Genomic DNA, 26,062 nt, shown 5'->3' with positions numbered 1-26,062 from the left:
AGCAGGTACAGACTAGCAATAATATATGCAAGACCTCGCCGACGTTCCTTTATCAGCTGTCCCTTGGACAACTAAGTCACGTACATTTGTATTGACGAAATCCTTACAACATTCTGGCTTGTAAGGAAACGTTCCACGTTTAAGTGCTTTAGTTCAGTCTGTATACCAGAAAGCTGGTATGACAGCGACTTATTAGGCAATGCAAGGCCCTGCCCGGGGCATCGCTGAGCTGCAGTTTACCATGGCATTTGATGATTACAATATTCAATGGATTAGCTAGCACTCTACATAAAATCCAGTTGACACACTGATACATCTCCTCTGATCTGATGACATAACCAGTAACATTAATCATTTGACACCAATTAATCCTTTGACATCAACAACACTGATTGTGTAGCAATAGCCAGCTAACGTTCGTTAGCTACAGTAGCTATCCTCAGCAATTCGTCATCAAGAATAGAGTGAGCTATATCATATTGCAGTCACGCCACACAGCCAGCTAAATCTGAAATATCGAGAATGCCAGATAGTCATTGTCTTCTGTGAATGGAAAATGTACGTCAGTTAGCAGAGCTGGTTTAGCTAGCCAGTTGGTTAATAATTGGCTAGCTAACACAATCAGGACTAGCTATTTGAAGTCAACAAATACAATGTCATTATTTTAGTTAAGAGTATAGTCTAGCGTGTGGCTAAAATGAATATGCAGACAGGCCGCTGGCGACGACGTTCATTTCATAGCCACAGAGAAAACACACAGCTGTAATGTTAGCTAGCCAGCAAGCTAATGCTAACGTTACCTGCTGTTTTCGTTGAATCCACTCTCGCTCTTGACACAGACGACCAAACAAGCTTTGTTTATAAATACAGGATCACAATGTTCTGTTTAGCTTTCTAAAATAAATCAATGCATTTTCTTCCAGCTGAGGACGGTCGCTACAGAGATGCTCTCCCAATTCTTCCTGCTTTCTCTGATCAGCTGGAGAATACCCTTAGCGCCTGCCCAGTCTCTCTCCCTGATTTGTGGCAGCGTCAATCTGAAGATTGGCACAATCAAGTAAATACAATTGGTGGAAGACTGAAATGCTGAAAATGAAAATAGAGAGAAATGGCTATGATTGTGAACCTTCATAGGTGTAAGTGCTGTGGGGGTGACCATGGCTCAGACATGCCTACTGGTAGTTCATTTTTATGCCATGCCTTAGATGAGTTCTTCAGTTCAACCAGCAGTTTCAAGGGTATCTGTCTAGTCCAGATTTACTACACTACTGTAACAGCCCTGAAATAGTCTGTTCTGGTGTTTGTAAACATGGGAAAGAATCAATGAAAGACTGAAGAGAATTTGTTGAATGGCACACCAGAGGCCCTAATGAGAGCAACAGATGACCCCGCGTCTGAGAGTGGCTCCAAGCAAGGCGGATGAAGGAATGGAGATGGGTATGCTAGAGGATGAGGAGAGGATGGTGAGAGGAAGATGTAGAGAGGGTGGTGAAGATGGTGAGAGATTCCTAAAGAGTAAAAGTAATATATGGCCATATATATACTTTGCTGTTTCTTGTATCTACTGTAGATGATACTTGCCAGCTCGTTTTGAGATTAGATTGAGATGGTGTAGATTATTGTAGGTTTATCATTTGAAATGTACAAATGTTGAAAACGCACAGAAACCTATCGAAGTATGAGTGTTTAATTTTGTACAATATAGATGTGGTTGCCCATAAATTTATGGAATCACATTGTATTTATCAAATCAAATTTTATTGGTCACATACACATGGTTAGCAGATGTTAATGCAAGTGTAGCGAAATGCTTGAGCTTCTAGTTCTGACCGTGCAGTAATATCTAACAAGTAATCTAACCTAACAATTTCACAACAACTACCTTATACACACAAGTGTAAAGGAATGAATAAGAATATGTACATAAATATATATGAATGAGTGATGGCCGAACGGCATAGGCAAGATGCAGTAGATGGTATAGAGTACAGTATATACATATGAGATGAGTAATGTAGGGTATGTAAACATTATATAAAGTGGCATTGTTTAAAGTGGCTAGTGATACATTTATAACTATTTAATATTATTATTTATAAAACATGGTTTAGATTTTGTTGTTGTAATCAATGACTGTATATGGTATATAATCTCCCAAGTGGCGCAGCGGTCTAAGGCACTGCATCTCAGTGCAAGAGGCGTCACTACAGTTCCTGGATCAAATCCAGGCTGTATCACATCCGGCCGTGATTGGGAGTCCCATAGGGCGGCACCCAATTGGCCCAGCGTCGTCCGGGTTTGGCGGGGTAGGCCGTCATTGTAAATAAGAATTTGTTCTTAACTGACTTTCCTAGTTAAATAAAGGTTACATTTAAATAAAATAAAAATAATCCACTATTATTTTAGGCTAAATCCTCCAAGGATTTCCATTGGGAATTCCTTAGGCTGTTGCCACCAGCAGGGGGCGAGAGAGCACAGCGTTTTGCGTCTACCCTCAACAACACACGCCTGTGACTACAACTTTAACCGTTTCTTCTCCTGTCTCTGTTCTCATAAACAGGTATGTGGTGTACACAAGCACATTATCTATAGAACATGTTAGAGTTTAAATGGTTATCAGAGTGATACTTACCTTTTATGTTGAAATAGTAAAGTTTAAATGTGTAAATTGATCAAGTGAAAACTGTTAGTGATCTTGACATATAGAGATGACTGGATTTGCAGATATACAAGGCTAGCCCATGGAATAACATAAGAATAAATGGCGCCAGATAATATTCTGGTTTGAACTTATTGATTTATAGCACCTCTGAGATAATATTGTGGTTTATTATCTACTCTGTTTACATGGTCTAGGCCCTGACATCTCCCCGCCCAAGTGTTATATGTTACAGAGTTGTATTTTTAGAGAAAAACTGTATACGGTAACGCTAAGCTAATGCTAGCCTGTCAAGCATATAGGGTTGCTATTAGCTTAGTAGCTACCGTTAGCTGGCTTACACCTCAATCACACCGACAGTGTCATTGCATCCAGAAGTATGTTCATTTCCAATGGAACACTGAATTTTCTCTGCAGCATTTTGTTGCAGAGGCAGTTGAAGTGCGTTCTGTGTGGTGCGTACGTTGGATTTATCAGACGTAAGCGTCAAACTGTATGCATTGACGGCTTGACAAAAATGGTAGCAGATGGTGAAGGATTAATTTTTGTTGCACACATCCAGATTATGCTGAGTACCATTTTGCGCAAAGACACTGTCGGTGTGATCAAGGCATTACACCTTTTTTTTCTCCACATGCGGATGCAGCCTAATTCAATGTCTCACATACACATACACAAATAATGTACAGTGCACCCTCTGTTGAACTCTTTTTGTCTTGCCCATTCACTCTTCCTGGTAAAAGCGGAACGAGGGAGAGCTCTGTTTATTGCTCTGGAAATATTATTCTTTTAAAAGTGTATTGAAAAGTTTCTTAGTAGCTAGCTAACTTTTGAGTTTGGATCCCGCGACGCAGTTGGCATCAGTTGCTGGGACTACTGCTCTCTGTCCGGTGAGCCTGCCGATCAAGGCCGGATCTGAAGAGCTATTTGGCGTATTAGCTAGCACGCACACACACACACACACACACACACTAATTGATTAATGGACTGCTGAATGTATATTTCTTCCCCCTCACTTTGTTTGCTCTTTTCCAAATTATGTCCATCTCTGATAAGCTACCCAGGAAAGGTCTGAAAATAGCCCATATTAATATATGTAGCCTTACAAATAAGGTTGATGAAATCAATAACTTGCTAACATCAGATAACATTCATATATTAGCCATTTGTGAGACTTAGATAATTCATTTGATGATACAGCAGTAGCAATACAAGGATATAACATCTATTGAAGAGAATGAAATGCTTATGACGGAGGTGTTGCTGTATACACTACCGGTCAAAAGTTTTAGAACACCTAGTCATTCAAGGGTTTTTCTTTATTTTTACTATTTTTTACATTATAGAATAATAGTGAAGACATCAAAACTATGAAATAACACATATGGAATCATGTAGTAACCAAAAAAGTGTTAAAACAAATCAAAATATATTTTATATTTGAGATTCTTCAAATAGCCACCCTTTGCTTTGATGACAGCTTTGCACACTCTTCGCATTCTCTCAACCAGCTTCATCTGGAATGCTTTTCCAACAGTCGTGAAGGAGTTCCCACATATGCTGAGCACTTGTTGGCTGGTTTTCCTTAAGTCTGCGGTCCGACTCATCCCAAACCATCTCAATTTGGTTGAGGTCGGGTGATTGTGGAGGCCAGGTTATCTGATGCAGCACTCCATCACTCTCCTTCTTGGTCAAATAGCCCTTACACAGCCTGGAGGCGTGTTGGGTCATTGTCCTGTTGAAAAACAAATGATAGTCCCACTAAGCACAAACCAGATGGGATGGCGTATCGCTGCAGAATGCTGTGGTAGCCATGCTGGTTAAGTATGCCTTGAATTCTAAATAAATCACAGACAGTGTCACCAGCAAAGTACCCACACACGATAACACCTCCTCCTCCATGCTTTACGGTGGGAAATACACATGCAGATATCCTGTTCTGGCTGCACGCTGAATATTGAAAAAACTGGAAAATGTGTGCACATTTTCAAACGGCCTCCTAAGAAACTTTTTATTTTCCAATATGCATATATTTACTACTGTTGGATAGATAACAGTCTGTAGTTTCTAAAAAGGTTTGAATTGTTTCTCTAAGTCGAACAGAAATATTTTTACAGCCATTTTCCCAGCCGAATTGAGTTTCCCAAAATGCGATGTGTCTCTTTAAGACCTTCTCTATAAAAGGCCATTTGACTTGGGACAATAGGGACACGTCAGAGGTGTACGTCAGACTGTAATGCGGAAGTGAGAATTGAAAGGGGTCGAATATCTCGTCCCTGGACTGAATAACAGAACTTCTTGTGAGACATGCGCAGTTAAAATAAAAATCCGGGCGCGAAGGATAATTTGATCTCGGCTTCTGGAACGAGGTAGATAACTTTGAATATGATGCCTGACTACGATATTATTTGCTACATGTCACAAAATCATCCTAAAGGTTGTTTTTTCAATATACTTTAATTATATTATTGCAATTTATTCTGGACTTTAGATGTGAAACGACGGAAGAATTTTTTGAAGAAACGCTTTCTGGCGCAGCAATGCTACCGTGCTAGCTAACCAAAGAGGGAAATCTTTCGTTCTGGAACCCAACTAAAGACTCTACTGGACATTGGACCCCGTTACAACATTCTGATGGAGTACCAAGAAAGATAAGACCCAATTTGGGATGCTTTTTCATATATATGTCGAACTGTTGAATGCTAACGCTGCTAACTATGCTAGGCTAGCGCTTGACTAGAATCAATGCTGCCTTATGCTAGCTTATGATGTTAGCTAATATAACGATATATTGTGTTTTCGCTGTAAAACACTTCAAAAATCGGAAATGTTGTCTGTATTCACAAGATATCTGTCTTTCATTAGTTATCCACCATATGTTTTTCTGAAATGTTTTATGAGGTGTAATTAGTAGCCGACGTTGGTGTATGTATTTTCTCTGGCTACTCCCGGCTGGATTCAGACTGTAGCTATGTATTAGCATTTTTGGGTAGCATCAATGTAAAACTGATTTATAGCTAAAATATGCACTTTTTATGAACAAAACATAGATTTATTGTGTAACATGTTATATGACTGTCATCTGAGGTCGTTTTTTCTGGGCTCTTTAGGTTGGTTTTAGTTTATTTCGGTTGGTTGTGCATGCTACTTCAATCATAATTCATACTTCATAATCATAATTCATACGTGTCTGTCCACTTTTGTATTTGGTGGTGAGCTAACATAAATATATGTGGTGTTTTCTCTGTAAAACATTTAAAAAATCGGACATGTTGGCTGGATTGACAAGATGTTTATCTTTCAAATGCTGTATTGGACTTGTTAATGTGTAAAAGTTAAATATTTTTAAAAAATAGATTTTGAATTTCGCGCTCTGCAGCTGTTGTCATTTTCGGTCCGAGGTCGGGCTTGCACCCCAAACAGGATATCATCCGTTCATACACAGCGTCTCTCACAGACATGGCAGTTGGAACCAAAAATCTCAAATTTTCCACCGGTCTAATGTCCATTGCTTGTGTTTCTTGGCCCAAGCAAGTCTCTTCTTTTTATTGGTGTCCTTTAGTAGTGGTTTCTTTGCAGAAATTCGACCATGAAGGCCTGATTCACACAGTCTTCTCTGAACAGTTGATGTTGAGATGTCTGTTACTTGAACTCTGTAAAGCATTTATTTGGCCATTTCTGAGGCTGGTAACTCTAATGAACTTATCCTCTGCAGCAGAGGTAACTCTGGGTCTTCCATTCCTGTGGCAGTCCTCATGAGAGCCAGATTCATCGTAGTGCTTGATGGTTTTTGCGACTGCACTTGAAGAAACTTTCAAAGTTTTTGAAAGTTTCCGTATTGACTGACCTTCCTGTCTTAAAGTAATGATGGACTGTCTTTCTCTTTGCTTATTTGATCTGTTCTTGCCATAATATGGACTTGGTCTTTTACCAAATAGGGCTATCTTCTGTAACCCCCCCACACACACATTGTCACAACACAACTAATTGGCTCAAATGCATTAAGTTAAGAAAATCCACAAATTAACTTTTTAGGCACACCTGTTAATTGAAATACATTCCAGACTACCTCATGAAGCTGGTTGAGAGAATGCCCAAGAGTGTGCAAAGCTGTCATCAAGGCAAAGGGTGGCTATTTGAGGAATCTCAAATATAAAATATATTTTGATTTATTTCACACTTTTTTGGTTACTACATGATTCTGTATGTGTTATTTCATCGTTGTGATGTCTTCACTATTATTCTACAATGTAGAAAATAGTCAAAATAAAGAAAAAAACCTTGAATGAGTAGGTGTGTCCAAATATATATATATATATATATATATATATATATATATATATATATATATATATATATATATACACACACACACTACCGTTCAAATGTTTGGGGTCAAAAGGGGGTAAAAGTACATCTATCTATCTTTATATATATACACACTACCGTTCAAAGGTTTGGGGTCACTTAGAAATGTCCTTGTTTTTGAAAGAAAAACACATTTTTTGTCCATTAAAATAACATCAAAAATGGCCTCCCGGGTGGCGCAGTCGTCTAGGGCACTGCATCGCAGTGCTAACTGCGCCACCAGAGTCTCTGGGTTCGCGCCCAGGCTCTGTCGCAGCCGGCCGCGACCGGGAGGTCCGTGGGGCGACGCACAATTGGGCTAGCGTCGTCCGGGTTAGGGAGGGTTTGGCCGGTAGGGATATCCTTGTCTCATCGCGCTCCAGCGACTCCTGGCGCTAACCAAGGGGGCCAGGTGCACGGTGTTTCCTCCGACACATTGGTGCGGCTGGCTTCCGGGTTGGAGGCGCGCTGTGTTAAAGAAGCAGTGCGATTTGGTTGGGTTGTGCTTCGGAGGACGCATGGCTTTCGACCTTCGTCTCTCCCGAGCCCGTACGGGAGTTGTAGCGATGAGACAAGATAGTAATTACTAGCGATTGGATACCACGAAAATTGGGGAGAAAAGGGGATAAAAAAAATAAAATAAAAAATAACATCAAATTGATCGGAAATACAGTGTAGACATTGTTAATGTTGTAAATGACTATTGTAGATGGAAAATCTATCCTATTATCAGCAACCATCACTCCAGTGTTTCAATGGCACGTTGTGTTAGCTAATCCAAGTTAGGCTAATTAATTATTAGAAAACCCTTTTGCAATTATGTTAGCACAGCTGAAAACTGTTGTTCTGATTAACGAAGCAATAAAACTGGCCTTTAAACTAGTTGAGTATCTGGAGCATCAGCATTTGTGAGTTCGATTACAGGCACGAAATGTCCAGAAACAAAGCACTTTCTTGTGAAACTCTATTCTGAGAAATGAAGGCTATTCCATGTCAGAAAGTAGATTTACTTTTACCCCCTTTTCTCCCCAATTTCATGATATCCAATTGGTAGTTACATTCTTGTCCCATCACTGCAACTCCCCTACGGACTCAGGAGAGGCGAAGGTCGAGGGCCACGCGTCCTCCGAAACACGACCCTGCTGAGCCGCACTGCTTATCCCGGAAGCCAGCCGCACCAATGTGTCGGAGGAAACACCGTCCAGCTGGCAACCGAAGTCAGCTTGCATGCAACTGGCCTGCCATAAGGAGTTGCTGGAGCGCGATGGGACAAGGTAATCCCGGCTGGCCATACCCTCCTCTAACCCGGACAATTGAGCGCCGCCTCATGGGTCTCCCGGTCACGGCCGGCTGTGACACAGCCTGAGATCGAACCGGGTCTGTAGTGACACCTCATGCACTGCAATACAGTACCTTAAACCACATAGTACCACTTAGTACCACTCGGGAGGCTAAACAGACAGATTTTATGGGGATTTTTAAATTATATAAATTTGATTTCCGCGGGTCTGCAGAAATTGTAGGCTAAGGGTTTAACCATTCAGAGTCATGCCTCCATCCACATAGACGGGACAGCAGTGGAGAGGGTGTAAAACTTCAAGTTCCTCGGCATACACATCACTGACAATCTGAAATGGTCCACCCACACAGAAAGTGTGGTGAAGAAGGTGGAACAGCATCTCTTCAATCTCAGGAGGCTGAAGAAATTCGCCTTGGCCCCTAAGACCCTCACAAACGTTTACAGATGTACCATTGAGAGCATCCTGTCGGGCTGTATCACCGCCTGGTACGGCAACTGCACTTCCCGCAACCGCAGTGCTCTCCAGAGGGTGGTGCAGTCTGCCCAACACATCACCGGGGGCACACTGTCTGCCATCCAGGACACCTACAGCAAGCAATGTCACAGGAAGGCCAAAAAGATAAGCAAGGACGAGCCACGGCCTGTTTACCCCGCTATAATCCAGAAAGCGAGGTAAGTACAGGTGCATCAAAGCTGGGACCGAGAGAGAAACAGCTTCTATCTCAAGGCCATCAGACTGTTAAATAGCCATCACAAGCCAGCCTCCACCCAGTACCCTACTCTGACCTTAGCCACTGTCACTCGCCAGCCTTCACCCAGTACCCTGCCCTGAACTTAGCCACTGTCACTAGCCAGCCTCCACCCAGTACCCTGCCCTGAACTTAGCCACTGTCACTAGCCAGCCTCCACCCAGTACCCTGCCCTGAACTTAGCCACTGTCACTAGCCGTCTACCACCCGGGTACTCAACCCTGCACCTTAGAGGCTGCTGCCCCATGTACTGTACATAGACATGAAATCACTGGTCACTAATGTTTACATACTGTTTTACTAATTTCATATGTATATACTGTATTCTAGTCAATGCCACTCCGACATTGCTCATCCTAATATTTCTTAATTCCATTTACTTTTAGATTTGTGCATTGTTGTGAATTGTTAGATACTACTGCACTGTTGGAACTAGGAACAAAAGCATTTTGTTACACCTGCAATACCATTTGCTAAATAGGTGTATGTGAGCAATAACATTTAATTTGAACTAATTAGTCTAATATAAATTGAGGAAAATCTGAGTCAGATGATATCATGGATACCGGTAGTTTAGTTTATTGTATCTACTTTGAGAAACGTTGTCTTGCATCTTCTAAAGTAGACAAGATGGAGCTGTATCTGTCTTTATCCCAGCCAACAAAGTGTGGCAAATGGCTTGTCCTTCATGTGAATCGCTCCTGATCTGCTGTGTGTTTAGTGTCAGAGGCCTCGGTACTCCTAACAAACACACCAGATGGTTGATCCTATAACTTTTCAAATCAAATCAAATTTTTGTTGTCACATGCGGCAAGTGTAGACCTTACCGTGAAATGTGTGTGTGTTGGAGTGTCAGTGTAATATGTGTGAGTGTGTGGTTAGTCCAGTGAGTGTACATCGAGCCTGTGCAAGAAAGTCAGTGCAAAAAATAAGAATAAAATAAGGGGGTCAATGGAAATAGTCCAGGTGGCCATTTGATTAACTGTTCAGCAGTCTTATGGCTTAGGGGTAGAAGCTGTTAAGGAGCCTTTTGGTCCCAGACTTCGTGCTTCGGTACCGCTTGCCATGCAGTAGCAGAGAGAACAGACCATGACTTGGGTGGCTGGAGAATTTGACACCGCCTGGTATAGAGGTCCTGGATGGCAGGAAGCTCAGCCCCAGTGATATACTGGGCCGCACATACTACCCTCTGTAGCACCTTGCGGTCGGTTGCCGAGCAGTTGCCATACCAAGCTGTGATGCAACCAGTCATTATGCTCTCAATAGTGTAGCTGTAGATCTGAGGTCCTTTTTTTTGGTCTTTTCAGCTTCTTGAAAGGGAATAGGCGTTGTCGTGCTCCCTTCACAACTGTCTTGGTGTGTTTGGAACATGATAGGTCCTTCGTGATTTGGACACCAAGGAAGTTGAAGCTCTTAACCCGCTCCACTACAGCCCTGTCGATGTGAATGGGGGCATGCCTGTCCCTTATTTTCCTGTAGTCCACGATCAGCTCTTTGTCTTGCTAACGAGGAGGGAGATGTTGTTGCCCTGGCACCACACTGCCAGGTCTCTGACCTCCTCCCTATAGGCTGTCTCATCATTGTCGGTGATCAGGCCTACCACTGTCTTGTTGTCGGCAAACTTAATAATGGTGTTGGAGTCATGCATGGCCATGCAGTCGTGGGTGACAGGGAGTACAGAAAGGGACTAAGCACGCACCCCTGAGGAGCCCCCGTGTTAAGGGTAAGTGTGGCGGATGTGTTGTTGCCTACCCTTCATCACCTAGTGGTGACCCTTCAGGAAGTCCAGGATCCAGTTGCAGAGGGAGGTGTTCAGTCTCAGGGTCCTTAGCTTAGTGATGAACTTGGAGGGCACTATGGTGTTGAACGCTGAGCTGTTGTCAAAGAACAGCATTCTCACGTAGGTGTTCCTTTTGTCCAGGTGGGAAAGGGCAGTGTGGAGTACAATATAGATTGCGTTATCTGTGGATCTGTTGGGGCGGTATGCGAATTGGAGTGGGTCTAGGGTTTCCGGGCTGATGGTTTTGATGTGAGCCATGACCAGCCTTTCAAAGCATTTCATGGCTACAGGCGTGAGTGCTATAGGGCAGTAGTCATTTAGGCAGGTTATCTTGGCGTTCTTTGGCACAGGGACTATGGTGGTCTGCTTGAAACATGTAGGTATTACAGACTGGGTGTGGGAGAGGTTGAAAATGTCAGTGAAGACACTTGCCAGCTGGTCAGCGCATGCTCTGAGTACGCATCCTGGTAATCTGTCTTGCCTTGTGAATGTTAACCTGTTCAAAGGTCTTACTCACATCGGCTTCGGAGAGCGTGATCACACAGTCGTCTGGAACAGCTGGTGCTCTCATGTATGGTTCAGTGTTGCTTGCCTCGAAGCGAGCATAGAAGTTATTTAGCTCGTCTTGTAGGCTCGTGTCACTGGTCAACTCGCAGCTGGTTTTCCCTTTGTAATCTGTGATAGTCACATCCAACGAGCGTCAGAGCTGGTGTACTAGGATTCGATCTCAGTCTGGAGTAAAGGTGGTCTAGAGTTTTTTTCCCTCTGGTTGAACATGTGACATGCTGGTAGAAATGAGGTAAAACGGATTTAAGTTTTAAATTGAGGAAAATCTGAGTCAGATGATATCATGGATACTGGTAGTTTAGTTTATTGTATCTACTTTGGGAAACTGTGTCTTGCATCTCCTGAAGTAGACAACTCTGGATTTCGGTGTTCCGAAACATGGTGAAACCCCAAATTGCCCTCCCTGGAGCCTGTGTTTCAGACATAAGGAAGTGGATGGAGCACATTTTTTACTTTTGAACAAAACAGAGATGCTAGTTCTAGGTCCCAAGAAACAAAGAAATCTTCTGTTGGATCTGACAATCTTGATGGTTGTCTCAAATAAAACTGTGAAGGACCTCGGTGTTACTCTGGACCTTGAGCTCTCTGTTGACGAACATATCAAAACTGTTTCAAGGACAGCTTTTTTTTCATCTACGTAACATTGCAAAAATGTTGAAACTGAAACTCTGTCCAAAAAGAATGCAGAAAACTGTATCCATACTTTTGTCACTTCTAGATTACATTACTGCAATGTTCTACTTTCCGGCTACCCGGATAAAGCACTAAATAAACTTCAGTTAGTGCTAAACACTGCTGCTAGAATCTTGACTAGAACCAAAAATGTGATCATATTACTCCAGTGCTAGCCTCTCTACAATGGCTTCCTGTTAAGGCTAGGGCTGATTTCAAGGTTTTACTGCTAACCTACAAAGCATTACATGGGCTTGCTCCTACCTATCTTTTCGGTCCTGCCGTACATACCTACACATACGCTACGTCACAAGACACAGGCCTCCTTATTGTCCCTAGAATTCTAAGCAAACAGCTGGAGGCAGGGCTTTCTCCTATAGAGCTACATTTTTATGGAATGGTCTGCCTATCCATGTAAGAGACGCAGACTTGGTCTCGACCTTTAAGTCTTTATTGAAGACTCATCTCTTCAGTAGGTCCTATGACTGAGTGTAGTCTTGCCCAGGGGTTTGAAGTCACTGGAGCGACGAACCACCCTTGTTGTCTCTGCCTGGCCGGTTCCCCTCTCTCCACTGGGATTCTCTGCCTCTAACCCTATTACGGGGCCTGAGTCACTGGCTTACTGGTGCTCTTCCATGCCGTCCCTAGGAGGGGTGCGTCACTTGAGTGGGGTTGAGTCACTGACGTGATCTTCCTGTCCGGGTTGGCGCCCCCCTCGGGTTTGTGCCATGGGGGAGATCTTCGTGGGCTATACTCTGCCTTGTCTCAGGGTAGTAAATTGGTGGTTCGAAGATATCCCTCTAGTGGTGTGGGGGCGGTGCTTTGGCAAAGTGGTTGGGGTTATATCCTGCCTGGTTGGCCCTATCCGGGGGTATCTTTGGACGAGGCCACAGTGTCACCAAACCCCTCCTGTCTCAGCCTCCAGTATTTATGCTGCAATAGTTTGTGTCGGATCAGTCTGTTATATCTGGAGTATTTCTCCTGTCTTATCTGGTGTCCTGTGTGAATTTAAGTATGCTCCCTCTAACTCTCTCTCTCTTCTCTCGGAGGACCTGAGCCCTAGGACCATGCCTCAGGACTACCTGGCCTGATGACTCCTTGCTGTTCCCAGTCTACCTGGTTGTGCTGCTGCTCCAGTTTCAACTGTTCTGCCTGCGGCTATGGAACCCTAACCTGTTCACCGGACGTGCTACCTTGTCCCGGACCTGCTCTCTCTCTACCGCACCTGCTGTCTCTAACTCTGAATGATCGGCTACGAAAAGCCAACTGACATTTACTCCTGAAGTGCTGACCTGTTGCACCCTCTACAACCACTGTGATTAATATGATTTGACCCTGCTGGCCATCTATGAACATCTTGGCCATGTACTCTTATAATCTCCACCCGGCACAGCCAGAAGAGGACTGGCCACCCCTCAGAGCCTGGTTCCTCTCTAGTTTTCTTCCAAGGTTCCTTCCTTCCTAGGGAGTTTTTCCTAGCCACCGTGCTTCTACATCTGCATTGCTTGCTGTTTGGGGTTTTTGGCTGGGTTTCTGTATAGCACTTTGTGACATCGGCTGATGTAATAAGGGCTTTATAAATACATTTGATTGATTGGATGGAGCTGTATTTGTCTTTATCCCAGCCCACAGAGTGACAAATGGCTTGTCCTTCGTGTGAAGGGTCATGTATCGCTCCTGATCTGCTGTGTGTTTAGTGTCAGAGGCCTCGGTACTCCTAACAAACACACCAGATGGTTGGTCCTATAACTTTTTAGTTGTCACACGCGCCGAATCAACAGGTGTAGACCTTACTGTGAAATGCCAGTTTTTAAAAAAGTAGGTAAGAAAAATGTGCTAAATAAACTAAAGGAAATATAGTAACACAATAAAATAACATCAACGAGGCTATATACAATGGGTAACCATACCAAGTCAATGTTTAAAGGTACGGGTTTGTCTGTGTGTGTGAGAGAGATCCTTCTTCATATCCAAGGCCTCACCGGTCAGCTATGGTCTTTACAAGATAACTGGGACATTTCCTCCAGACCTGGAGGTCAGCAGAGGTCAAAGCCATAGCGCACTTTATCACTAGCCCTCCTATCTCTCCCTCTGCCCTGTTATATACCTAGCCCCTCTCACAGTGGTGTTATACCCCTAGCCCCCTATCAATTCAAGGGGCTTTATTGGCATGGGAAACATGATAGCCCCCCTATCTCCCACCAGCCGTTATGGCCCCAGTGTGTGAGGCTAAGACCGATGCTAGAGCACTCACAGGTCCTCTCACAGCCTAGCGGCTCTGAGTAGGATACTCAATATGAAATGATGTCCTTAAGACTGCTATGTACCAAAACACATTCCGATTCTAAATCTGAAAAAAAGTCTGTCAATGATAATCACAAACAGTAAAATGGAAGGTGTTGAGGGAAATAAAACTTTCCATTTTACTTTTTTCATCATGGGTCTATGTCTGCTAATTAATTTATCCGGTGGTGTGTTTTTCCAGTCACTACATGGCTGTAAACAGATCGTCTCCTCTCCTCAATGGGAGAAGTAGTCATATATTCTACTCTATGCCAAAACACACACCAAACAAAACAATGTACTGTATATATTTTTACAGTCTATGATAAACACACAGTAAACAACGTTTAAAGTAATTGTCCAGTGAAATTCTCACTTTTAAAAGTTCATAAATGCTTAATTTCCTTAGAGTATGATGTCATACTCCTTTAGGAGGATGAGCTGGCCAATCAGCGGTCTACTCGCATTCATATTTTTAATGAACTGTATACGCCCACACCATTCCAACATAGAAAAGCTGTTTTTTAATAAACTTAAATTTAAAAAATTGGAAGAAAACTATTTCACTCATAATGTAATTAATTATAAGTCACATTCCATAGAAATCTGGAAATGCTGGACAGTTACTTTACTTTCAGGTATTTATGTAGACAGGCAGATGTGACACACTCACTCAAGCATGCACGTGCGCACACACACAGATGTTTACATACTGTTTACATACATACCACAGACACTGGATGTGTCTGTGGCCTGCCTAATGTAAGTCCAGTGATTACAATGTGTTTAACAGGATTCTCTACCTTTACTAGCCTCCTCACAGAGATATTTCTATGGACTGAGGCTCGTAATGTTTAGAGTTCCATGAAAGCCATTGCCCTCCCAATTCCTAGAATGTTCTCTCCACATAGCAGTACCTGGATAGATGTTGTGTAACTAACTTGACTGGAGCATTTTCTCAATTATTGTTGACTGACAGCTGAATCAATGCATGGTGTTATAACAGTGTTATCATCATCACTCATCTTTGTCGTAGCTGTTTAACAGCAGGGAATGGGATGCAGTGTGAAATTCCCTCCAGTCAGTCATTCCTGGTATGTGTAAGTGCCCAGACTGGTGTGCCTGATGGCTGGTTCCTCATCAGGAAGGAGACACATGATTTCTCATGCCTCAGCCTTCAGAAGCAGACATCAATAACATGTTTGCCGGTACCTCTCCAAACATACACATGATGTGGGTGGACGGGAGACAGAAGTATTTCCACTGAATCAGGAAATGAGGAACGCTGTTTAATTGTAGGGAGGGAGGTAGAGGAATGAGAGCGATACCACCCGTCTTCATGATTTCTCTTCATCGTTAGCCCACCGGGGGTGCAGAGAGGGTTTGATGTGGTGTAGAGGTGACAGTCTGTCATAGCCTCCTGAATACTTCCCCTCTTTCTGGGGTTGGCTTCCTAACATACCAGACCTCCCCCTGCCTGCTGCTAATTTACACCGGACTCTTACAATGGCGCTTTCTCAAATTACACCCTATTCCCTAGTGCACTACTTATGTCCAGAGCCCTTTGAGTAAAATGGTTTTAATTGACAGCTTCAAAAATATTGTGATGAATAAAAGCTTTGGTTTAACCCAACATTTTGTCTCAACCCTCATGTTTTAGTAAAAGGGACTCCTGAATGAAGTGGGTCCAAGGTCCATACTGTTGGAGAATCACTTCAACATGAGGCAATATTAGGACTGAAATGGGGAAAAACAGTTGAGATCATCCACATTCCTACTAAATCCTGGCCTCTGGGGTTTCCTCCCTCCCTGGATGCAAAGTGTATGTGAGCAGTGTTGTTTCTGCCTGAGAAAGAGGATGAAGTCCTCAACCAACCTGGTCTCAGAGCATTTCGTATTATTCGGTACATAAAACCAATCCACTCCTCATACACAGTATGATATGTTACGTTTCGCATGTTATGTATTAATTTGTGGATGACGAAGATTTACAATTCATATGACATGTTACGAATTGCAATTCGTACAATATGTTATAAATTTGCGAAACGTACAATATGTTACAAATTTGAAAAACGTATATGTTACGTTACTTTTTCCAATTTGTTGTCGCTAACGTTGGCAAGGTGGCTAATGTAAGCTAGTTGGTTAATGTTAACTAGACTAGGGGTTAGCTAAAATGTTAAGGTTAGCTAACATGCTATTTACCTTTGGGTTCCTAGGCATTCACATTATACAACCAACCATCCTCCTTTCGTTTTTGCCTTAAGTAACCATACCAAACGTAACATATACTAATTTGAGTGTCCCGGATTTACATTTACTATGTTACGTCTAGGCTATTTTTTATTTAACCTTTATTTAACTAGGCAAGTCGGTTAAGAACAAATTCTTATTTACAACGGCCTACCGGAGAAAAGTGGATTAATTGCCTTGTTCAGCGGCAGAACGACAGATTTTTACCTTGTCAGCTCGGGGATTTGATCAAGCAACCTTTCGGTTACTGGCTCAACGCTCTAACCACTAGGCTACCTGCCGCTATGAGATAAGGCTGTCTCAACAGTCCACATTGATCTTCGGTAACTCAAAGATACTGGTAACTATCCCAAGATATCTCATTGGTGTTGTTTCCAATGGTAGCAAATGAAGCATAGTGGGCAGAACAAACAAGGAGGGCAGAGACAGGTACAAGCTAGTGAGATCCTGTTAGCATGTATTTGCATATTTCCGTCAGGGGATGCCTTCTGTGTGAAGTGCGCACGTGCAATACAAATTTCCCTTGCACTCCTAAACTATTTTTTGGGGGAAACTTTGGCAAAGGGTAAAGTCTACAAAACTGTGTGCAGTGTCCTTAACAAACTCTAGTTTGGGGAACTATTGATGAGAAAATGTGTTTAATGTCGGGAAGTTTTATCTAGCTCCATTCTTCTCCCACTGCCCACCACTGGACTTCCCCTCCTCACTATATTTGGTGGTGAGTGGAAGTTCTAAACATATGCTTCAGATTTATACATCCTGAGAGACATTTGGCTCCCATCTGTGGGTAAATGTTGCGTTTTCCCTCCTACGGTATTAATCTTGATATTCACATCTTGATACTGACATCTAGTGGTGCCATCTGCAACCACACGTTGGTTCTTTGGACTGAATTATGAGTTAAGACTGAAGAATAAACTACCAGTCACAGGTTCACTTTTTAACAGCATATTATTTTATTAGTTTCTTTAACCAAACCAAGAATGTAAATAAGACCGTACATATTTTAATACAGCGATGTACCCCCTGTACAAGTAAAACTAAACTAATTATCATCATGATCACACTCTCCACCACTCCCTCCTACACAATTCTCATTCCATGTTCTGGTTAGAGTGGGCCAACTGGCTCCTTAGGCCCCTACCCACTAGGGGAGCATACTACTGTACATTTCTGAAGGACCCTTCTCACCATGGTAAACCCGAGATGAGTGAGCGGTGTAGGCTGGAGTGAGACTGAGTGAGCTGGAGAGACAGGAGAAGACAGGGACGATCTCTCCTCTCAACACTAACACCTGTCCTTCTGCCCCGGAACACAGCAGAACCATAGACTACAGTTCAAATCTGGAGGCTTTTTTCTTATGCTGTTCTCTTCCTCCCCCTCTCGGTCAGTCTCTTTTCCTTTTGGTGAGGGTTAACAGAAAGCCACACTGAATGATTTTCTGTTTCTACAGTTTTTAAAATTAAACCCTCCACCACTCTCTAGCCCTCTCCTGCTGTGTGTCCTGGCTAAGGGCACCAGTACTCACTCTCTCTTTCTGTCAGTAGCAGCAGGGTAGGGTGCCCTACAGTAAAGTGTGTGTATGAGAGACACCGAGGATGGGTGAGTGAACGGTGGTGGAGGAGTGTATTATAGGTGTATTCTACTCTCCTTACTCTTGAGGGAGGCTGGGAGGGAAATGTAAGAGGGGAGTGTGTGAGACTTATCCCTAGACTGGATTCAGAGTTTACCGACAACCCATAATAACTCCCCTTCCACTCTGCTGCCATAGCAACGGGGATTTCCAAAGGCTCTGTGACATCTTTGCGCTGCTCAACCTTTGGCTAAAGATACAGAGAACCGGGCAATAGCCTGCCCACGTGTGCAACACGCAAAACACAAAAAGACACACACACCCATACACCACCATGTCAGGCAAAGAAATTAGAGCAGAAAGCAGGAGGGAAGGCAGACTTATCAATAAATCAATCGATCAACTGCTGCATCTTACATTTCCTCTCTAGAAAAAAAAAAACTGAATTACTTCAGTTTCTCTTTAAGTAATATTGGTGAAACCTTTGAGCACTAGGGGGAAGGTGTGTGTGGTGATCATGCAGAGATTGTACACACTCACATAGCTCTGTGTTAGTAATGATGGGAGGAGGACAGGCAGGGGAATAGAACGTGTCTGTGCTTCACTAAAAGACATCGCTTTAAATAAGATTGTTTGTTCAACTACAAAAACAAAAGATTGATACATTCTTTTGTTAACAAAAAGAAGAGCCCTGTCTTCATGTGATTCAACTGAGAAAAGGAAAGGAACCGAAATCATTGAGCTATAAAAATGGCAAACTCAGCAGCGAATCTCATATCTTTTCTTTTTTCGCTTCCTCTTTTTCTACCATCGCGGTAGACATTTGAAGTACAGCTTACGGCGCAGCCTTCCGCCGAAAACACACAGACCCCCAATAGTGGAGGACAGGAGAGGGGGAGAGAGGTGGGAGGTTGGAGCACACACAGTAGCCCTCTCATTCAGACTTACACCCCCCCCCCCCCCCCCCCTCCAACAACAGCACAGGTGATGTGTGAGAGCGAGTGATTGTGTGAATGAGTGGAGCAGCTGGATTATTTCTCCACCTCGCCTTCTGTGGAGAATGTTGAGGCTCTACTTCCCCTCCTCTGGTTTGATGGCCTGGGGCTTGATAGGGCCGGTCCGGATGGGCTTGCCCACCGACAGAGAGGATTTGTCGGGCTCAGGGCGCTCCACGACTCCTACGGTCTGGTGGTTGGGGGGCAGGATGTCGAGGGGGGATATTCCTCCCCCCTGGTCAAGGCGAGAGGGTTTGGAGACTGACGGAGCCTTGAGTTGCTGCTCTGAGAAGAATTTATGAGTCGACTGGAGCACCTCGGCTCGCTGCTTCGCCTGAGGAACCGACAGGAGATCAACCAGTTAATACAGCTATCAAATCAATCACGTCGTACTGCTGGGTTCATTTAGGATACATCAGGATTTCACCACCAGGCACATTCTAGTTCAACCAGTCAACTAATCAGCAAGCAGGACTAGAGCATAAATGTGTCACATTGGGGGTACTCAAGGGCCGAAGTAGAGAAACACTCCTGTACAGAGATCACCACACATGTAGAGCTCACCAAAGACATGTGCACTACAGTACCCATAACCCTTCAGTACTATACCTTGAGGTCCTGCTCTGCCTGGTTGCCTCTGGGACCTGGTGGGCCTCGAGGTGCGAGGGGGGGAGGAGGCCCTCTGGGGGGGTGGGAGAGGTGCTGCTGGGGGAACTGCTGCTGCTGCGGTAGCGACCGGGGGTGAGGCATCAGCCCTCCTCCCAGAGAGGGAGACATGGGTGGTGGGCCCATTGGCGAACGCTGCATCCCTCCACCAAATGAGTTAGCATGTTGGGTGTGGGGGGGAGGGCGCACCAGAGGAGAGACCATGTTGGGCTGAGACAGAATCTGAAAGGAGAGAAGGAGAAAGTGTTCATGTCAAGCACTTTTTCCTTGGATTTCTTTCTAATAAAAAGGATCAGTGTTAGGCTCTGGTCTATCCCTCTCCAGTGTGTGTGTATTACCTGTGGGTTGAACTGTCCAGGGAAGTGCTGTGTGACCCTCATGGCAGCAGAGCTGGGCTGGAACTGTTTCTGGTACAGCATGCTGTTCATCTTACTGGACTGGCTGCTGGGAGATGTAGAGCTGGCCCTGACCAGACAACAAAACATCAGCTCTTGGCACACTCAACAGGTAGAAGGTGTGCGTATTAGCAGTAAGGACTAGAGGGGAGTGTGTGTGAGAGTGTAACCTGTAAGGACTAGAGGGGAGTGTGTGTGAGAGTGTAACCTGTAAGGACTAGATGTAGGAGTAGTGTGTGTGTGTGTGTGTGTGTGTGTGTGTGTGTGTGTGTGTGTGTGTGTGTGTGTGTGTGTGTGTGTGTGTGTGTGTGTGTGTGTGTGTGTGTGTGTGTGTAAGAGAGAGAGAGGTGTGTGTTACCTGTAAGGACTATATGTAGGGGTAGAGTGTGTGTTACCTGTAAGGACTAGATGTAGGGGTAGAGTGTGTGTTACCTGTAAGGACTAGATTTAGGGGTAGAGTGTGTGTTACCTGTAAGGACTAGATGTAGGGGTAGTGTGTGTGTGTTACCTGTAAGGACTAGATGTAGGGGTAGAGTGTGTGTGTTACCTGTAAGCACTAGATGTAGGGGTAGTGTGTGTGTGTTACCTGTAAGGACTAGATGTAGGGGTAGAGTGTGTGTTACCTGTAAGGACTAGATGTAGGGGTAGTGTGTGTGTGTTACCTGTAAGGACTAGATGTAGGGGTAGAGTGTGTGTTACCTGTAAGGACTAGATGTAGGGGTAGTGTGTGTGTTACCTGTAAGCACTAGATGTAGGGGTAGAGTGTGTGTGTTACCTGTAAGAAATAGATGTAGGGGTAGAGTGTGTGTGTTACCTGTAAGAAATAGATGTAGGGGTAGTGTGTGTGTGTTACCTGTAAGGACTAGATATAGGGGTAGTGTGTGTGTTACCTGTAAGGACTAGATGTAGGGGTAGTGTGTGTGTTACCTGTAAGAAATAGATGTAGAGGTAGTGTGTGTGTGTTACCTGTAAGGACTAGATATAGGGGTAGTGTGTGTGTGTTACCTGTAAGCACTAGATGTAGGGGTAGTGTGTGTGTTACCTGTAAGGACTAGATGTAGGGGTAGAGTGTGTGTTACCTGTAAGGACTAGATGTAGGGGTAGAGTGTGTGTTACCTGTAAGGACTAGATGTAGGGGTAGAGTGTGTGTTACCTGTAAGGACTAGATGTAGGGGTAGTGTGTGTGTTACCTGTAAGGACTAGATGTAGGGGTAGTGTGTGTGTTACCTGTAAGGACTAGATGTAGGGGTAGTGTGTGTGTTACCTGTAAGGACTAGATGTAGGGGTAGTGTGTGTGTTACCTGTAAGCACTAGATGTAGGGGTAGTGTGCGTGTTACCTGTAAGGACTAGATGTAGGGGTAGAGTGCGTGTTACCTGTAAGGACTAGATGTAGGGGTAGTGTGTGTGTTACCTGTAAGGACTAGATGTAGGGGTAGTGTGTGTGTTACCTGTAAGGACTAGATGTAGGGGTAGTGTGTGTGTTACCTGTAAGGACTAGATGTAGGGGTAGAGTGTGTGTTACCTGTAAGGACTAGATGTAGGGGTAGTGTGTGTGTTACCTGTAAGGACTAGATGTAGGGGTAGTGTGTGTGTTACCTGTAAGGACTAGATGTAGGGGTAGTGTGTGTGTTACCTGTAAGGACTAGATGTAGGGGTAGAGTGTGTGTTACCTGTAAGGACTAGATGTAGGGGTAGTGTGTGTGTTACCTGTAAGGACTAGATGTAGGGGTAGAGTGTGTGTTACCTGTAAGGACTAGATGTAGGGGTAGTGTGTGTGTTACCTGTAAGGACTAGATGTAGGGGTAGTGTGTGTGTTACCTGTAAGGACTAGATGTAGGGGTAGAGTGTGTGTTACCTGTAAGGACTAGATGTAGGGGTAGTGTGTGTGTTACCTGTAAGGACTAGATGTAGGGGTAGTGTGTGTGTTACCTGTAAGGACTAGATGTAGGGGTAGTGTGTGTGTTACCTGTAAGGACTAGATGTAGGGGTAGAGTGTGTGTTACCTGTAAGGACTAGATGTAGGGGTAGTGTGTGTGTTACCTGTAAGGACTAGATGTAGGGGTAGAGTGTGTGTTACCTGTAAGGACTAGATGTAGGGGTAGTGTGTGTGTTACCTGTAAGGACTAGATGTAGGGGTAGAGTGTGTGTTACCTGTAAGGACTAGATGTAGGGGTAGTGTGTGTGTTACCTGTAAGGACTAGATGTAGGGGTAGAGTGTGTGTTACCTGTAAGGACTAGATGTAGGGGTAGTGTGTGTGTTACCTGTAAGGACTAGATGTAGGGGTAGTGCTCCTAGCGCCGTGAGGAGGAGTTCCAGGCTTCATGTCCATCCCACTGCCAAACAGCTTCAGGTCCATCTCACACATCTGGATAGAAAGACACAGAGCAGAGACACATTACGTCATGTTCTGCTCGCATCTCACCAACACAATGCTCACACACAGAACACAGGCAGCTACAATATAATAAGGCTTGAAGACATACAAACGTCTCTCTCTCACATACGCAGAGCTTTTGATTGGTTCCCTGGTGTACCTTGCTGGAGGGAGGCTGCATCATGCTGTGTGTGGGTCCGGGTCCAAAGGGACCCCTGTAGGGCTGAGAGACGGGGGGCTGGCGGCTGAGGCTGGGGGGCTGAGCCTGGGGAGGCGTGGGGGGCAGCGCCAGGAGGGGTTGGCCACCCCCAGAACCATAGTTAGGAAGACCTAGCTGGGAGCCCGGCAGAGGGACTTGCACCTAGAGAGGAGAGAGCGAGAGAGATGAGTTAGTTCCAATGTCATGATTGTCGGTTTTGACAATCATCTGTTTGAAAGTGTGTAAATAATGTGTATACCTGCTGCATGGCAGAGCTAGGAGACTGTGTGTTACTATAGTAACTGCTCTGTCCGTGTTGCTGCACCTGCCCCGAGTACAGGTTAGAATGCTGACTCATCCCCTGACGCTGGAGAGGGAACGGGGGGGGGGGGGGGGGGGGGGGGGGCTGGGGGTTAAGACAATATTCCTTACAAAGCTCTTGTATAGTCACATAGAACTGGAGCATTTACCAGGATAACATGAGTTCTCCCACTCAACAGTTATAAGAACGTTGCTGCTACGTTGTGTGTACCTTATCCCATACCTGCAGTAGGTGTGTGTCTATCAGCTGGGATCCTCCCATGCCAGAGGGCTGGTTGAGCTGTGGTTCAAACAGGATGGGGATGTGTGTGTTGGAGGGCTGCTGGTAGGCCAGGCTGGACTGAGGCTTGCCCAGGTCAGGGCCCCCAACCCCAGGGTAGCTGTGGAGAGACGGCCCTGATAACATCATGGGGCTGGGCTGGGACAGGCTGCTCTGCATAAAGGCCTGCTGAGACCTACAGGACAGAGGAGTGAGTTGAAATAGTGTGTGATCAAACACACACACCTCTTACCGGTCAGAGTGACTACACATCACCCAAACAGCATTGTTGGATAAATACGCAAACATCAACATATCCTGCCACATATCATATTGAGTGTGTGTTACCTGTAAGGCTGCAGTGAGGAGCTGAAGAGGTCCTGTGGCTGGGAGACGGGAGGTCCGGTGTTGAGGCCTAGCTGGGCCTGGTGAGAGTGTGTGTGTTGGTGTGTGTGTTGGTGCTGGCCCTGCAAGGGAGCATAGATGGGGATTGGAATCTGCTGCACCGCTGCCTGCTGGAAGGGAGAAAATAAGGCCTTATAAGGCTTCACAAGGGAAGAATAAGGTTTTATAAGGGGAGAGTAAGGCTACATAAGGGCAGTTTAAGCTTTAAGACAAATTAAAGAGATCCTTGTAGTGTTTACCTGTGAGAGTCTAGGCTGGTAGCCCTGCTGCTGTGCCAGAGAGGGAGGTGCCAGGCGGGGGTTGCTGAACAGGTGACTGGTGTCCATGTAGAACGCTGGAATCTGGGCTGCAGAACCCACAGAGACAGAACGAGAACGAGAGAGACAGAACGAGAACAAGAACGAGAAGAGAGACAGAACGAGAGAGAGAGACAGAACGAGAACGAGAGAGACAGAACGAGAACAAGAACGAGAAGAGAGACAGAACGAGAAGAGAGACAGAACGAGAGAGAGAGACAGAACGAGAGAGAGAGACAGAACGAGAGAGAAAGAACGAGAGAGAGAGAGAGAACGAGAGAGAGAGAGAGAACGAGAGAGAGAGAGAGAACGAGAGAGAGAGAGAACGAGAGAGAGAGAGAGAACGAGAGAGAGAACGAGAGAGAGAGAGAGGGAGAACGAGAGAGAGAGGGAGAACGAGAGAGAGGGGGAGAACGAGAGGGAGAACGAGAGAGAGAGAGGGAGAACGAGAGAGAACGAGAGGGAGAACGAGAGGGAGAACGAGAGGGAGAGAGGGAGAACGAGAGAGAGAGAGGGAGAACGAGAGAGAGAGAGAGGGAGAACGAGAGAGAGAGAGAGGGAGAACGAGAGAGAGAGAGAGGGAGAACGAGAGAGAGAGAGAGAGAGGGAGAACGAGAGAGAGAGGGAGAACAAGAGAGAGAGAGGGAGAACAAGAGAGAGAGAGGGAGAACGAGAGAGAGAGAGAGAGAGGGAGAACGAGAGAGAGAGAGAGAGAGAGGGAGAACGAGAGAGAGGGAGAGAGAGGGAGAACGAGAGAGAGGGAGAACGAGAGAGAGGGAGAACGAGAGAGAGAGAGGGAGAACGAGAGAGAGAGAGGGAGAACGAGAGAGAGAGAGGGAGAACGAGAGAGAGAGAGGGAGAACGAGAGAGAGAGAGAGAGGTAGAACGAGAGAGAGAGAGAGGTAGAACGAGAGAGAGAGAGAGGTAGAACGAGAGAGAGAGAGGTAGAACGAGAGAGAGAGAGGGAGAACAAGAGAGAGAGGGAGAACGAGAGAGACAGAGAGAGCAACAGAACGAGAGCGACAGAACAAGAGAGAACGAGAGCGACAGAGAACAAGAACGAGAGAGAGAGAACGAGAGAGAACAAGAACGAGAGAATGAGAGCGAGAGAGAAAACAAGAGCGAGCGAGAGAAAACGAGAGAGAGAACAAGAGAGAGAACGAGAGAACAAGAGAGAGAACGAGAGAGAGAATGAGAGAACAAGAGAGAGAATGAGAGAACAAGAGAGAGAACGAGAGAGAGAATGAGAGAACAAGAGAGAGAACGAGAGAGAATGAGAGAACAAGAGAGAGAGAACAAGAGAGAGAACAAGAGAGAACGAGAGAGAACGAGAGAGAGAACGAGAGAGAACGAGAGAGAGAACGAGAGAGAACGAGAGAGAGAGAACAAGAGAGAGAGAGAAGTTTTTATTACCTGATGTACTAAAAGTTTACTTGTTCAATGAATAGGAATACATATATATATAATATTATAATCATATTCCCATATAACAGAAAAAATGTTAGCTGTTATCCTGTTTCTCTCACTCTTAACTTATTAGTTACTGTATTTCTGACTGCTGTTCTGTCCTTTTGCAACATGAAATCACTATCAGTTAGCATATGGAACATTCAGGGACTAAACTCATCAACCTTTGGACTGAAGAGTTTAGCACTGGAATTCAACAAAAATCTTAAAGATGTTGACGTCATCATTCTGCAGGAGACATGGTGTAAGGCTGACATTGTCACTCACTGCCCCACAGGCTACAGAGAGGTACTTGTGCCATCACAGAAATACAGCTCTGTCGATAGAGGCAGAGACTCTGGAGGACTGATCATTTGGTACAAATCCGAACTACAAAATCTAATTGACCTTCCCAAAATTTGTGAATATCACGTTTGGTTCAAACTTTAAAAAATGACTTGTACTGACAGAAAAATATGTGTTCCTTTGCGCAATATATATCCCCCTCAGAATCCCCA

At 44.7% G+C, this 26,062-nt stretch overlaps 2 protein-coding genes across 8 annotated transcripts in view; both read right to left on the bottom strand.

Annotated features, from left to right (window-relative positions):
• LOC129855341 (vesicle-associated membrane protein 4-like) overlaps window positions 1-1,047 on the bottom strand; it is a 35,389-nt gene extending 34,342 nt beyond the window's left edge. For all 3 annotated transcript variants that reach the window (XM_055922888.1, XM_055922889.1, XM_055922890.1), the window contains exon 1: window positions 801-1,047. The gene's annotated coding sequence lies outside the window, so the exon portion shown is untranslated. The remainder of the gene's footprint in view (window positions 1-800) is intronic.
• Window positions 1,048-17,545: 16,498 nt separating this feature from the next.
• LOC129855340 (protein PRRC2C-like) overlaps window positions 17,546-26,062 on the bottom strand; it is a 56,715-nt gene continuing 48,198 nt past the window's right edge. For 2 of the 5 annotated variants that reach the window (XM_055922883.1, XM_055922887.1), the window contains exons 24-32: window positions 24,042-24,148; window positions 23,746-23,942; window positions 23,362-23,593; window positions 23,077-23,184; window positions 22,779-22,979; window positions 22,506-22,609; window positions 20,186-20,312; window positions 19,791-20,069; window positions 17,546-19,515 (exon numbers count right to left, since the gene is read on the bottom strand). In XM_055922883.1, the coding sequence (XP_055778858.1) occupies window positions 19,258-19,515; window positions 19,791-20,069; window positions 20,186-20,312; window positions 22,506-22,609; window positions 22,779-22,979; window positions 23,077-23,184; window positions 23,362-23,593; window positions 23,746-23,942; window positions 24,042-24,148 (1,613 nt within the window). In that variant the 3' untranslated portion in view covers window positions 17,546-19,257. The remainder of the gene's footprint in view (window positions 19,516-19,790; window positions 20,070-20,185; window positions 20,313-22,505; window positions 22,610-22,778; window positions 22,980-23,076; window positions 23,185-23,361; window positions 23,594-23,745; window positions 23,943-24,041; window positions 24,149-26,062) is intronic. The other 3 variants (XM_055922884.1, XM_055922885.1, XM_055922886.1) reach the window with 3 other exon arrangements.

Source organism: Salvelinus fontinalis, chromosome 5 (assembly GCF_029448725.1).
Source record: "Salvelinus fontinalis isolate EN_2023a chromosome 5, ASM2944872v1, whole genome shotgun sequence".
In the NCBI taxonomy this organism is placed as follows: Eukaryota; Metazoa; Chordata; class Actinopteri; order Salmoniformes; family Salmonidae; genus Salvelinus; species Salvelinus fontinalis.
This window is presented reverse-complemented; position numbering and strand designations above follow the sequence as displayed.